Raw genomic sequence first — 16,847 nt, 5'->3', positions numbered from 1 at the left:
CCCTCATCCCCTTACATCCTTTTTTTTCGTGAAACTGCGAGTTCACGGTGAAAAGGGCACACATTCACAATGCATGAATGAATGAGGATATAATGAATGAATGAGGCAAGAGGAAGTGTAACGGAGATTCTATATATGTGGAGATTATTTTGTAAAAGTTTACAAATAAAAAAAAAATGAGCTTAGAAGGAGAATAGATAGACGGGGAAAAATGCCCCCGAAAGAGTTGCAAGGTTAAAAGAATTCAAAGGAATGCATAGAAAAGCGGACATAAGATTGTGTGTAGAAGAAGTATTCCCATAGAGTTGCCGAGACTTGAGGGTATAAGAGATATCAGCGGCATGTATAGAATACTTGAAATTCCACACAGGAAGGCGGAGATAAAAAAAAAGCGCGACGGAATGGATAGGAATTCATCCGTTGGATTGTTTTCATTGTGATGGTAATTTACGAGACTGCTTTTTGTTTTGGTGTACCCTACTCTAGATAAATTATGTATTATTGTACCATTTCTATTGAATGTTTCAAGTTCAGCATCGCAATGTTTGTATATATAATACATTTCCCACTTACTATGTACCTACACTAAAATACGTAGAGTATGTTTAACCTTTGCTATCTATGACATAGTATTACAAAGAAGGGCGAAAGTGCCCAAATCGTTTCGGCCCTTCCTCATTTGAGGGGAAGGTAGATGGCGCATGAGGTCCTTTTAATGAAATTTGGGGGTAAGCGAAATACAAGGAGGACCTTCCTCCCATTCACAAGATCATTTGCTTTCGAGCGCTCATGGTGATCACTTAAAGGGTCGCATGAGCTGAGCGTTTTTTCTATATGGACTTTTTTCTATATGGACTTTTTTCTGTATGAACTTTTTTTGTACCTACGATGAGTGGGTTGCAGAAGAGGTGCACAAAAAAGGGCTGAAGGAAGAAGAAATGTACACGGAGTTGAGTTCAGATCTTGCAACATTTTTGGTTGTATATGAGTGGGAATGAACAGAAATACATTTTTTTTCTCTTTTGCACAATGAGATCTTCCAAAGTCTTGAAGAACACAAATTTTGTCTTTTCGAGCAAAATTCTGCCTCAAACACGCTGGTTCACTCAACACGAGCTGATATTGTTACTAATGAATTCAAAATTTGCAATAGAAAATTTTTATTTACATTTTCTTTTAATTTTTTAGAAGTTTTTCTATCACTTTTTGAGTCAACGTTTAATCAAAAATTTACTTTTAAAGGTTAGTAAAATAATAATTTTGAAAATAAAAGAAAAAAAAAGTTGATAAAAAAAAACTCAATCAATATTTGGCTATATCAGGATAATATAAATTCTATTTGTTGGTTTAACGAACAAAATAAGCACAACTTTTATTTTTTTCAGCGATGTTTCGGGATATTTTTTGTCGCATCTTTAGGATTTATAAGTGTGAAATCGTATGGATCATGGGACAGAAAACTTTATATAATAAATAATTAGAAAAAATTGGGCTCACGATCTGACGTCTGGGGCTGGGGCAAATTAAGTCAATTTGCATATACATATATGTTTCACTGCAGGATTACCGAAAGGCAAGATATTTTCCTCGATAGGTCAATCTTATACGATATTTTCTGTCCTATAATTTTTTAGGCCATTTGAGGGAATATGAGTTTTTGAGCTTTTCCTATCTTTCCACTTTTGCTTTTAGTGAAAGTCGACGGATAAATATAGTCACCGGTGGGGTAAATTAAGTTGATGATATTTTCCGGCTTTGGAAATGATTTTTCACCTAAGATATTAATTGCAGTCTCTAATCTAACCTCTCATATGTTAATCCGTGGTGTTCTAACCACTAAAACAGAGAATTATACAAATTTATTAACCATGACATTTTTCGAATGGAAGGCTAGAAAATACCTACATATCTATATAATAAAGAAAGGTCTGTTTGTTGGTAATCTTCGTGTCTGTACAGCTATACAAATCTACACCGTTTGACCGATCGCGATGAAATTTGGCACAGAGGCTCCCTATATCAGGCGGTTTCGAGTGGCCGTATTCATTTCCCTCCAAACTCCCTTCAAGTAGCCCAATTAGTTGGTATACCACAATCGTGGCATACCAAGTATTGTAATCATCGGAAAAACCGACCACCTCAGATCGGGCTCAAACTTGGTATGAGCACGTTTTAGACATCCCACATTACGAAAATGGTGGTGGAAAATTTTTGATCCGGCCGGCCTGCCGGCCTGGACTCCACATTTCGCCTTATAGCTCGAAAACGGTAACAGATAGAGACTTCCGGTTTGAAGTTTTCTATAGAAATGTGGGTGTAAAATTTCATTTTTTCGCATTTTCAAAATCCAAGATGGCCGCCGTCCGCCATTTTGAAATACCGTCAACCACTTCCCTTACAGCTAAAGATCTGAAATTTTAGTATGTTGTAGAGCTCAGTGAGATGTTTTCATAAACAAATCATACTTGAAAATCGGTCAAGCGGTTTAGCAAATATGGCGGCCTAAAGCAAAAAGTGTTTTTTCGATATAACTCGAGAACGGCTTGACCGATTTTGATCATCTTGGTATCAAATGAAAGGTTTCAAGAAGCCCTACAACTGTTTAGAACATTTCAAGTTTTAAAAACATCCGCAAGAGGCGCTAAAATCAAAAACAAAAATTGCCTAACTTTAAGGGGCAATATCTCTGAATCCCCATTAGGCAAATCTTTTAAATTTTGATATGTTGTAGCAGGACTAATAATCTTGCACCAGTCCGAAAATGAAGAAAATCTATGTCGCCGTTTAGAAGATATGGCCATTTGAAAAATTCTTAAATTTGAAAAGTTCTAAGAGCCATATGTCTTGAACCGCTTGTCCGATTTTGCTCAATTTGGTATCAAATTAAAGGTTTTGCAAAACTCTACAACTTTCTGGAACATCAAAAACCTCTAGGACCATTCCTTCAGAACGAAAAGTGCAAAAAACTGTTTTTGTTGAACAAAAATCCGCCATTTTGTATTCTGGAGGTGACCTTGAAAATTATTGAAATATATGACAGATTATAGCTTATTTCAATACCTTTCCAGAACTAGTCTCGAAATTTTTGTAGGTCTTGTGGAACTTGAGATACAACCATTTTTGTCTTTCGAATTGATGAATTTCATAAAAAAATCAACTTTGCCTACTAATCCTACTTACAAATTAAATTACAACGCATAGAATGACCCATCCGCGTTGTGGTATACCAACTCTAATAACTGGACGCGTTATGATTGACTTTTTAGCTAATTTTTACCAATATTTTAAGAATTCTTTTGTAGGAAGATAATCCTACAGGGGCTAGTAACTTTACTTAATTAGAGCTAAGCGGGTCCCGAACTGAATCGGACGAGCGACAAAGGGCTACTGGTTACCTATGAGTGCCTGATGAGCGGCATAGAGCTAACGACTCATCTCACTCTTTCACCCAGAGCAGTCCAACCCTAGACACACATAGTGCCATAGCTCAACATATAATACGGTAGAAGGGTTTCTCTACCGGGGCACATAGCATTGTTCTACACTTTTGAATCTCTATTCATTAATATGTTCCGCCACAATTAATTTTTATCAAAAACTTGCGCGAAGTGAGGCGAGGTAATTTGGAACAAAGCGACTCCATACTTATTTACATTACTGACTGAATTCGCAACAAGTGACATGTCCAGGTTAAAATAATTATACAAAGAAATCCCTTTAAGTTAGTTAAAAACACTCATGCGTTTCGTATTCTTTTTTTTTTTGGGTTGTTTTTCGGGGGAGCAGTCAATAAAAAGATCGATGTTTAGTATTCTGCACTAACCAGCTAGTGAAGAAATATTGAAAAGGCGTTAAAATAAAAATATTTAAGAATACCTAATTCTTTCTTAACACTCTAAAAGAACTTTTTGAGGCCTCAAAAATTTCTTTTTATTCTTAAAAATGATCTGACAATCTTTTCAACATAATTATGCAGTCGATGTTCTACTTCAAATATCTCAATTATGAATCCTAAATTCCGAGCAACAAAAAATCACAGCTAATATGCCGAAACATCGCTGAAAATTATAAAAAGTTTTGTTCATAGAATAGAAAATAAAATTTCTTTTATTCTATAATTTTTTAATAGAAAAAATTTGTGTTATTCTGGTGTAGCCAAATATTGATTATTATCTTATTTTAATCAATTCAATTTCTTTGAATAATTATTAAAAATTTTTTTTTCAAAACTTACATATATTTCCACAGAGTTTTCAAAATTATTATTTTACTAACCTTTAAAAGTAAATTTTTGATTAAACGTTGACTCAAAAAGTGATAGAAAAACTTCTAAAAAATTAAAAGAAAATGTAAATAAAAATTTTCTATTGCAAATTTTGAATTCATTAGTAACAATATCAGCTCGTGTTGAGTGAACCAGCGTGTTTGAGGCAGAATTTTGCTCGAAAAGACAAAATTTGTGTTCTTCAAGACTTTGGAAGATCTCATTGTGCAAAAGAGAAAAAAAATGTATTTCTGTTCATTCCCACTCATATACAACCAAAAATGTTGCAAGATCTGAACTCAACTCCGTGTACATTTCTTCTTCCTTCAGCCCTTTTTTGTGCACCTCTTCTGCAACCCACTCATCGTAGGTACAAAAAAAGTTCATACAGAAAAAAGTCCATATAGAAAAAAGTCCATATAGAAAAAACGCTCAGCTCATGCGACCCTTTAAGTGATCACCATGAGCGCTCGAAAGCAAATGATCTTGTGAATGGGAGGAAGGTCCTCCTTGCATTTCGCTTACCCCCGAATTTGCACCAGTCCGCGCGCCATCTACGTTCCCCTCAAAAGAGGAAGGTACGGAACTCTTGGATTTTTTCATCCCTTCAGAGATTGTATTACTATATAAAATTATTATACAATGGTTTAACTTACCAACAGCTGGCGACATAGATCGCGATCCTGATGATCCAGTTGGGGATGGTGTAGGTCTCATCGCTTGAGAATTAGGCGTTCCAGGAGGGGCACCGACAGCCGCACCAATACCGCTCGAACTATCATTGCTATTTTGGCCCGTTGAATCCTGAAATGAAGGAAAGAATTTTATTAGATATCAAATGTCTCAGATTTCTTTAAAAAAAATATTTGTTGTAATTTCTTTTAAACTAAAATTAAAATACATATTCCAAAATTCCTCTAGAACCCCTCGTCGGTAAATTGTTACCCAAGACAAAGACGATGTTTGCGTAGCAGGTGCGTAAAAATACTACAGGTAGTAGGTACCTATATATAGTCAAATGTAATTCAGAGATCGATAACCTTTTCCTTGTCATCAATATATAGAGACCAAAATAAAAGTTTAATAACGGAAAGCAAAGAAGAGTGATGAAAAGGCGAAGATAAGATAATGAATGATTTTTTGCCTTCGCCATCGTCATCAAATGGCCCCACAGAGTCTGTCTCTCAATTCATGAACTGGCCTCACTTAATGATGACGTGATGATGGGTATGGGAATATATCTTTTTCCTCTTGTTTATACATATTTTACACAACTTCATTATACTTATGTTATATATATTATATTTGGATCTTACTACGGATGCCACATGGTTTTTTGGGCACTCAATTAAAAGACCACCACCGCTCTTTTTTTTTAAAATATACTTCCTACTCTTCGTCGCCATTGTCGAGAGTGAGAAAATTATTTCAGGCAGGTCAGTACCTCATTCTTCCCTCTCTCCATTCTTCTTTCACCGCATATAAAATAATAACGATTTGAATGCCGATATCATGAATTAACTCGCAATACTAACACACATTCATCACACTATAAGCGAAATATCAACACAAACTCCTTTTATCAATTACCGTGTTATTATGCTGCTATTATTTAACTACTAGAGATAGACACGAAACGACCTTGAGGGTCGTTTTCTCCACGCGTTTTTTTTTCCTCTCCATGTCTATGGCCCTGTCCTATCGTAAAGTGAAACTACAAGTGAATACAGCAAAACATAAATAAATGAAGTTCATGCCATAAAACCCTTCCCCTATTCAAAGATTTCAAGTGAAAAGAAAACGATGTAATGGGCATCGTAGTTACGCGATGTCTCCTTTTCTGGGTCTAAAGCAGGATGAGTTGATGATTTATACAAATTTTATTTAAATTGATTAGAAGACAAACTAGAGCATAAAGAAATTTGTATTTAGTAACCCAGATAATGACGTCTATGCCAGAGAATATTCTATGTTATGTCTATAGGTATCGTAAACTTGACTGATATTGGAAGTACTGCTTAAATTTTCGTCTAGTGGTGTTTGACCTTTATTGCTCCACTTGTGATAAATTTTCCCTGTTGCGTCATTCAGCGACACAAAACGCACCCAAAATGCTCTGAGAATTCATTGTACCATAAAATGTACACACATTTGTGTTTCGTTCGTTTCAGCAAGGAAAGCGAAATCTCCTTTCACCCAATTTTCTGCCGACATCATCCTACATGCCACCCACTTACAGAGTTCTCTCTCTCTCTCCAATCCCTCACCCCCCCAAACATCCCTCATACCCACCCCCGGGTACAGTTCAGCGTCAACATAGCCTTTTGAACATAGTACGACCCACCCTCCTCGCATAAAAAGCCTTCTTCTCTCCAACATCCCCGCAGCATCTCTCATTCTCTCGTCACTCATCTGTGCACGTGGCGAGGGTGTGTGTGCACAAATCGCGTTTTGGATTTCAACAAAACTTTCACTATCATCCTATGCTTCAGGGTGGCGGCTGCGAGGATTTTCAGGAACACTGAAGTATACCACCACACCATATACACATTTTCCTCCACTTCCACACTACATATCCCCTACGCTTCCGACATTTTGCGGCGGTGCTCTTCCAATTTATAGCACACACCCACAGTCATCCATCTCATCACCACCCCCCAGCTATATATGCTATGCATATTCTACATATTGGATTTTCGGGCTCCAAAGAGACCCCACAGAGTTTGGTTTGGGATGGCACATATATAGATTTGTTATGGTAGGAAGGTTGAGGGTGTAGTGCCTACATGCATGCACTTGTATATCGATAGTGGAATGTGAATAGTGCACTTTATAAGCTCCATTCAGCATGTCTCAAACACTCTGTCACATGTTTTAGCATTCATCGGCTTCATTTCTCCTGATTTTCCAGTTGACAGCAACAAAACGCTGGGTATCAGCGTATACCAGATGTTTCCACATTTATCCGCTCGCAGAACATCACTCCCCAACCAATGCCACCCCCTGAAGTTGATAGTTGGAAACAGTTTAGCCGGTTATGAATATGAAAACTTGCTGCTGTGTCATCCCGCAGACAGGCCGACAGACTATCCCAAAATACTTCAATGCCTTCATCATACACACCTCGGGGAATGAGTTGGTTTTATTACTTGAAGCTTGATAAAGTACCCTCACACCTTCCAACAAAGCCGCTTCTCTGATTTTGCCGTCGGTGTCCATGTGACTGCATCAACTTTTCTCCACAAACCCTTCCTTCTCGGAAGGTACAGCCTCAAGGGAAGACTTTTGCGTATACATCATTCCTCACACTATTCATTCATCTTACAAAGTGTCGACACGTGCAATGTATACCCCGGCCTATGTAGCCTATCCAAATTTTCTGTTCTCCAAAACCACCTTCTCGACATTTTCGTTCACCCCATATTCGTGTGGCTAACCCCATGTTCTCCAGGCATTGGCATTTATCTATATATGTATGTATATTTTATGTAATTAAGCCGAAATATATAGAAATCTCTGAGAGACACTTCTATCATTAGATACAAGATTGTCGCTTCGTTGGAAAGTTGTGTTTCGCTCTGGCGATTTCAATCATCATTTCCTGTCAAGCAACACGTCATGTCAGTTACTTTCAGCTTTACTTCTTTCTATTCTTTGCACTTTTTTTCAAACCCAAACCACTCTTCTCTTCTTCAGCAGTCATCGTTCTTTTTCTCCTCTTCCTTTCCCTGCTGCTATATTCAACGCCATTGTATATTTGCAGATATATACAACACACTTTAAGAATCTGATGACCCTTACCAAATTCAGTACTCCAAAAAAACACGAGAGGAAATAATTAATTAAAAAAATACAATAATTTATGGAATAACAGGCGAAAAAATCCCTGAAAATGGGATCGTGATAACTTGAGGCAAATCAAAGGTATGTTACGTATTATCAAATTTCATAATAATGCTTCGTCATGTAGTAAACCTTATGGATTTCAAGTGTGGAAAAATTAAATGGATTAAAAGCAAATTCAAATACTAAGTTCCCTTTTAAAATGGACCTCATGTGTCTGGATGAGTACCACCATAATGTTGGATAATGTACGACATGTACATGTGTACGGAATAATTTGAACAAATACATTTTCCTCCATAAATTTGTGGTGCATCAATTAAAATTTTAATTTACTGCATCAACCGCCCAACACCCATTTGGCAAAATTTAAATCATAACATTTTCCAAATATGCATGAGTGCATCCAGCAGGCAGCAGCATATAAAATTCCCATACCTTTTGCAAAAGTTCCCATATATAACACAGCTGCAAATTCATCTCATTTTGTTCACATTTTAAAGTATGACCCGTCAAATCCGATGAATTTCCTCCCTTTTTCTCTTCAACTGCAGCATAATGCATATTAGGTACATCTCGACAGTGAAAATAGGTAGGAAGGTGGTATCTATAGTTTATCACATTTTCGTAAAATAGTGCACATAATGTACACATGTAACATATATGTACATAGTCAAAATAACCACATCCAACCGTTATCATTCCAGAATTGGACACAAACCAACCCCTAAAGCACTAAAATTTCACATCAACTATCCACCCCCTGGACTAGTGAATTGATATACGAACAAAATACAAATTTACCGGTTGATTGGTGCCTTATTGTTTGAATTAATTAATTTCCACTGAGTGACGTCACAAAGCAAATCCCATGTTCAATGAAAACATGCAATCAAACAGCAATTTACATCGTCGTCTACCAATGGGGAGTACACGTTGCATTCCACCAAAATGTAGCATCCCACAGAATTGAATGTTATTGAAGTTGACTCACGCAGTTTTCATTCCTTGCAATTTTCACTTCTATATATCGTGCCGAAATGGTAAATATTGTGAGACTCCAATACCAGCTGACCTTCACAATTTATCCACATTACAAATTCACATTATTTCCAAACAAAACTAAAATTCCTCATGGTGGCAATATACAAGTGCGGTACCCAGTGTCAAAAGTGCGATGACCCTATTTTTATACTTATAACCAGGCACCCATGTCTATTATTATTGCCTGTCTATTGCATGTGCACAAGCCACAATAAGTCGGGTACATAATGAGAAATTTTGAGGAGTGGTCTTCGACCTGTGTTTTGTTATCTGTGTCTGCATAAAAAAATGGAGACATTCATAGAGATGCTTTTGCCAATATGTACTTATTGTGCGGAATAGTGAATGTTATCCCGCTGAGTGGTGGAAAAGAAGGGCGTCCAAAATGAAATTCTATATCCTAAAATGTAAACATCTTATCTAATGTGCCTATCGTTTGTTCATCTTTTCTTTTGTACATAAAATCATAACTTGTACATATTTTTATGTACATATGTTTGCAGAATCACGTGGCTACAGCTTCATGAAGGTAATTTATGATTTTTTTTTATTATTACCTTCTTCACCGTAAGAAACTTTAGTATAGAGGGAAATCCTCTTTTGTAATACAATTTAACATTCTCATTATATACTTTAGTAATTATATTTAAGCAAAAAAAAAGAGCAGAGTTCACTGATGAATTTGTTTAAGGTAGCAGCAAACAAGTAAAAAAAAAACACTAATAGGTGCATATCATTTACATTAATTACTCTATGCTATGGGAAATCACATAAAAAATAGTTAAACCAATTTTATGAATGAAATATTTGTATTGAAGCAAAATTATGTACAATCCCAAACAGAATCTTTGGCATTTTTTTTTGCATAAGTAAACTGATAGAAATATTACATTAAAATTATACAATTAATTTATTCAAATGATTACAGTAATACGATAGCTTTGAAGTTGAGAGTTGTAAATAAATGACGTTAGAAGTTTATAGTAATTTAAAAACTTAATTACCTTACATAAAAGAGTAATAAAATACTGCTATTATTATAAAGGTAAAGAAGAAAGAAACACATAATATACTTCTTTTTTTACATAAATAACTAAAACACCTTATATTATTTTTCAAAATATATAACTTACAAACTAAATTGCAAGTATATAATAATTTGGATATAAATTAAAATTTTTACTATTTACAGACTTAGGCTACTAAAAAAAGTGTCTCTATAAATTCTTAAATTGGAGTTAGGTTGCTACATAGTTTCGATGAGAAATGCTTGCGGATTAAGATACCCATTTATATTTTATAATGTCTCTTAGCTAAAACTTGGGTCTTTTGCTTCAAGCCCATTTTCCATCCATGCTGATTCAATGTACTGCTGATGCTTTTGGTGTTTCGTATACCTCGTTGCTATATTCCTTGCTTCAAAGTTCGCTACTGTAGGCCACACCATTGAGCTTGTGCTCACTGCTGGTTATATCGAATTGAACGTGATGTATTGAGGCAGATAGGAACGTTCTCTCTAGTGATATGCTCGCCCGTCTTCTCTTCTTCTCCCATATAAATACGTATAATGGGTGGTGTAGAGCCGAGGAGAGACTGACTGTAGCATTCGGTATATGTATGACACAGCAACGAAGCGAACAAACGACAATCGAACGGGCGAAGAGCGCAGCGCAGGCAGCGGCGGCTGTGGCGACCCCCTTTTGCAATGCGGTAAATGGACTCTCCCATCAGCTCTCGTATTCTCGACTCGCCTAACCTCGCATCCAATGGTGCTCGGGAGTATACCGTTAGTGCTTCAAGTCAGAAAATACATAGCATTTTGCCTCTTATGCTTTCACATCCCAACCAACCCAACCAGCATATTACTCACTATACACATTCTCTACATTATACAGCACACTTAGTACTTTTGCTATGTTGCTTTGCTACGCTCGATTCTCGTTTCCCGTGTGTGTCATACACAATTTGTGTTGGCTGGCTGGCTTTGGCTCCAACACATAACATCTCACCATCTCACTTCTACCCATTGCCATCCATTCGGTGTGGCGGAATAATATTTTACAGAGAGCATACTAAAAGCAACAACAATTCCATCGTAGTCAGCCCCAAAGATATTTTATACACCCAGAAGAAACTACGTAAACTCTGGGTTTTCCGATGAAGCAAATGTCTTACGTATATAGGAGAATCTTGCTGCCAAGCATCTTGTAATCGTTCCTCCTTTATTCAATTTCTTATAATTTCCTCTCGTTGTTTTTTCTTCATCGACTGTACACCATCTCCCTCGATTTTGTCTCAAGCCTTTGTCATTTTTGCCATCAAAACGAATACCAATTTGTCTTATAGACATTTCTATTGCAATTGATTACCTTCCTTCTTTCATCTTCTGCTTTTTTTTTCTTTATAGATTTTTTTTTTGTTTCTTCCGCTGTGGCTAAATATCATTAGTATAAGTTGCAGGTAAGACACATTTGAATTTAAATCTTGTTCATATGTCATTTGCATTGAATTTATTACGAGTATCCTTAATTGCATTGAATCTTTCAGTGTTATGCAAATGCTACACATTATATCAATATCCTGCCCATTTGCACTTGCCCTTAACCACAGCATGTCGATGGATTCCAACTTTCTTGCTATTTCAATGAGTATATAAATGTAAGTTTTCACCACGTTGTTCCAGATGTTTAAATTATGTACAACCAGGCACGTGACTTCTAAAAACAGGTCTTTCTCTCCTCGTCTTTCTACTAAATATTTATGAGCACAGTAATGACATAATTAATACATTACATTTTTGATACTCTCCTTTGACAAACTGTGACGATTCTGTTGGAAATACAATGACCTATTGTTGAAGAATGAATGAGTATGGAAAAAAGGCCAACTATGTAATATATAAGAACATTTGGATCTGTTTACATCTTATCACTATGAATATTATTATTATTATTATTATTTCTTTACCAATTGTTAAAATATGTAGTATATTTTTTAGTTTCTTACAATTTTTTGTATTGATCTGAATGATCTGAATTTGTTCTTTAAAAATTTATTTCCACTTCACCACATTATTACGTCCACATACCAGAATGTATATACAAAATGATGTAGTAATAAATAATAAAATATTTGCGGAAGGTCATGGATCTTGATCTGTTAATAAAATTGTGGTTAATGGCATAATGTGGCTTTTCCCAACTCGGCTCCACACTTATTTGGAAACACCAAACCCATCTCGCGTAAGTCTTACACATTTACCCCAAAATGTTCAATCTCTATGCAAATTATATACAATATACAACTTTCCCTGCTAATTCATCCTTCATTCAATAACTCCGTACACACCTCCTTTATGCTAAAATAATGTGGAAAGTCTAGGACTTTCGCATCGTATTTTCATTACACGGGAATTTTTATTTTTGTTCTTTATCAACTTCTTGAGGTATACTTTTTATACATCTCTGTAGATCTTTTCAAGGTGTCAAGGTCGCATTATACTCTCAATTTTCTGTTTATACATTTTATTATGTATACTGCATCCCCATCTAACTCCTCTCAAAAGAATTTATATCACCCAGAGAAGACCGTGTATAGTTACATTTATACGTCACCATGTAATGTGAAAGACTTTCTGGGCTGACTGGCGGGGAGGTGGGCTGCTCTGAATGTTTTGACGGCATTTGTATGAGATGATGGCAATGGGAAAAGAGGTATCAAAACCCATTGTAGTACATACTTCGATAACATTCCCTATATACATATTTTCTCGTCTATATGATACAATAGAAGAGAGAGCGAGAACAGCAAAAAAAGCGATTATACAATACCCCATCGTGTCTTTTTAAGAGTTTATTATTAGGACGTACTATTCTAAAAATACATACATCTGTAAACATTACAAAGTGAGTAAGTTTTCATATCGTTTTAGCGACCTGTGTGCTTTGAGTAAATCACAATAAATATCACCGTGTACAAATGTCTTAATCAGCAATGGTACACATTTCTATAATCTTTAGGTTTCAGGCTTTTGAATGGGGATTAAATGCAATCTATGTGTGATTTTGTCTCTATATCTATACAAGAAGTATTACTTGCGATTCTCTTCTAATAACCAATACATAAACGAGATAAGTATCAAGAGTAAACTATTGGAAATTCAGAACGCAAATTACAGATTCACCATTCACAAGATTGACAAATTAATCAATCAAGTAAATGATCTTTGTATGAAAAACACGACCTTTCCCTCAATTTCTTCGTCTCCATTCATTATCTTGTATTCCTTCACTTCTCTTGCTTTTCTTACTTTTCCGCATTTATCCCGCCAATTATTCTAATTGCATGCACACTTTAACAAGTCATCTGCTTGCGAGCTAATTCACAAATAATATACATACTACTCTTATTGTTCAACATAAATAAAACACGCGACTTTGGAATTCAATCAACACATAGAAAATGATTGAGACACATTTTCGTGAAGAATAGGAGAGGATGATAATGGGATTCCAAAAACCTATTAAAATCACATTTTGTTCCATTTGCCTTATCGTCAGTTTCATCATTTCTATTTTATTCATTCGCATTCTCCTACTATGCCATATTACACCAACAGTGACGACATTACCATGGACAGAGAGGTACCCATTGCTGTTATTTTCATATATTACACCAAAGTCTGCCTGCCATCCTTTATATAAATACACGATATATATACACAATATATAGGTATAGAAATAAAACTTATAGGATGGATCGAAAATCAGCTGTTTTTTTCCCAGCATCCGTAGCAACCAAGAGTTTTAAATGAATGCCGGAAAGTATCTTCACCACCATTTACCTCATTGGTTTGTTTCTCATTCTTTTCTTTTGATTTTTTTTATATACAGTGTGCTATAGATATATATCACACATATTTTCAATGAGTCACAACATAATAAGATCCTGACGTCACGTATAGACTCGGGGTAAATGGGTCTTCGACAATTCTTACAAGAGATTCCCCGAATATATGACAAACAAAAAAAAAGAGCCAGAAGGAGCTCGGAGGGAATCCCATTAGAGTATTGACCTTTAAATGTTGTATACAAAACGTGATCAATACATAAACTACCCATAGTTTTTATCTCTTTTTCGTACACATAACGAAAGTTATAACCTTGTCACTTGACTTAGCAAATTGACAAGACAGTGAAAACATTGTAAAGAATTTATAAATGTTTGTCCTTTTTTTATCTAAAGAAATATGTAGTAAAATTTCAAAGAAAAATCCAGGTGAAATCCATATATAGCTAGGCCCATGAGCAACTTGCCAGGGCGTGTAGCATAGCACCGTTAATACCACAATGGTGAAAAAAATCAAATGAAGAAGAAGCTTTCTGTATTCTGTATTCCCCAAGTCCTCGGGCGAATTGAGTAAATTTTGTGTTGGAAAACGGAAGAGATACAAGTGCACAGAGAGTACCAAAGTATGGTGTTTTCTTTGTAGTAAAAACACGTGACTCAAACACATTGCATACTCTCATTCTTCTCGTTTTGTGAAACACAATCACAGTGGCGCCTCATGTCTCTCTCACCATCTCACTTACAACCCCTTTCCACTTCACTCACTTTTACCCCCGAAAACTCGTGGTAGTTTGTAGCTGCACTGCCAACATATAGAATACTACAATTTTGATACACATGCAATACGAGGCAAAACCCCCCCTATATTCTGTTTTGAATGAAATTGAAAGCTGTACTCTCTACCCTACCACCCACCTACCATAAAACCCAACTCTTTTACCCACCCATCGCACGCCTCACTTTCTCCTACAGCCCCTCAATAACCATCCCCTATGCCGGTCTACATTTTCAGCCATCTCTCATACACGCACCGGTTACACATTCCCACCAAAGCTCCATTGCTTTCGTTCTTCTCTGCATCCTCCGCCATACAAGATAAATTTCAGTGTTTACACCTATCCAAATCCCACGTGCTATTCACACCAACATACACCCCCAAGTCAAAGCACCTAAATTCTACATTGTATCCTAATCTCAATTTAAATCTATGAACCAGTATCACATAGATACTACAAAATAATCACAAATAGCACTACACCTTATTTATGTCTTTTAAAAACAATTTTAAGACCATCAATCTTCACATGCAGACTAACTTGAGCATCCAATTGAATATTTATTAGGCATGCAAGAATCATATGTTTGGTGACGTTCAGCATACAATTTGTAGTTTTCATAATATTATGTAAAACCTCGGGAAGGAAAAAAAAATAATAATTCCACCAAGTATGTACTATACGTATCGTACATACCTGCTTCACTAAAGAAGTACTTTCGATTTTTCTTTTGGAATTATTCAACTGAGGGTAGAATAGACACAAAGCTATCTACATAACCAACTATATATATACCATAAAGACTTTAAGGGTTTTTTTTCCTACCCTATCTCACAGTTCAACCCCGTACCATCGAAAATGACACAATGTAAGTGAAAAATAGGAAGAAACTTTTGAGTTACAGAAGAGTGAAAGTTTTTTTTTCTTTATGCGACAAAACATTGAATTTACTTTTTTATATACTTAGGTACTAAAAGTAATGATACTTCCACGTGTTGACAATTGAAATACAATTAATATTCATAGATGTAGTAAGAAGAGTTAGAAGTTCTTTCAGAAACGTAGAACTTGCAATTCCTTACGAGAAAGAGTACTTCTCTATTGTCATGTCACAATCTGAACAGTATCATCCATATTATTCTCAATTCCATTGTACCTGTGACCATATGGCAAGCAAAAAGTAAACAGAATAAATGAATGTGGGACAACGGCGTCAATGCTAAAGGAACGTGTGCGATGGTGATGGCGATACCGGCATTCATCAACCACTAATACCACTGAATCCATATGAGATACCGCTCATCTTTTACCATATTTGCACTTCTAATTCGCGGATCCAAAGTGTATATACACATTTGAATACGATCTATCCAACGACATCCAGTAACAACGCATGAAACCGTTGAAAATCTTATTTCAATTTTATCTATTTTCAAAACTTTACATAAAAATGTATGTAACAATGATAAGAAAATAAACTTTCTTTTTTTTATCAAAGTATCAAAACTAGTTTAAATGAAAAAGTTCATGTAATGATGTCTTAGACGATTCTGAGATTATGTATTACTTTATTTTAAGGTTTAAGACAACAAAAATGGTAGAACGTCTTATTTCTTATTCTTTACTTTTGGAAATCCTTTTTAAATATTTTGGGGATTTAAAAAAAAATGTCTTAAACTAAATATCAGACGAATAAAATTCATATATAATTTTGTAGTATTGCTCATAAAATCGAATGAATTCCTAAGAAAGTGCAGAGAAGTACGAGACATTTTATATAAGGGGTTATCTCTCACCAATCAACATCGCAACCCCAGTCCAGACACTCTTCTATTTATTGACACATTTCACCAAAAAGAAACTCCCATTTCTGCGGATCTCCCTGGAGGGACGAGACATCCCCATCCCCACGTATATCCTGAACCTACATTTAGGAAACCATAAAGTCTGTCTGACACATATCCAATGAACAATAAAAGTGAATAGAATATAAAAGAGATATATTGTTTCTAATAAAAATCAATCATTTACCAATATTGCTTTCTTTCATACTCTTTGCGATTTAGCTCAAT

At 35.6% G+C, this 16,847-nt stretch overlaps 1 protein-coding gene across 10 annotated transcripts in view; it reads right to left on the bottom strand.

Annotated features, from left to right (window-relative positions):
• Positions 1 to 16,847, bottom strand: part of LOC129786446 (trithorax group protein osa) — a 75,840-nt gene that overhangs the window by 16,950 nt on the left and 42,043 nt on the right. For all 10 annotated transcript variants that reach the window (XM_055821490.1, XM_055821548.1, XM_055821497.1 and 7 more), the window contains one exon: positions 4,921 to 5,068. In XM_055821490.1, the coding sequence (XP_055677465.1) occupies positions 4,921 to 5,068 (148 nt within the window). The remainder of the gene's footprint in view (positions 1 to 4,920; positions 5,069 to 16,847) is intronic.

The sequence above is a fragment of the Lutzomyia longipalpis genome, chromosome 1 (assembly GCF_024334085.1).
Source record: "Lutzomyia longipalpis isolate SR_M1_2022 chromosome 1, ASM2433408v1".
Classification (NCBI taxonomy): Eukaryota; Metazoa; Arthropoda; class Insecta; order Diptera; family Psychodidae; genus Lutzomyia; species Lutzomyia longipalpis.
The sequence above is the reverse complement of the archived record's forward strand: the minus strand, read 5'-3'. Positions and strand labels throughout refer to the sequence as shown.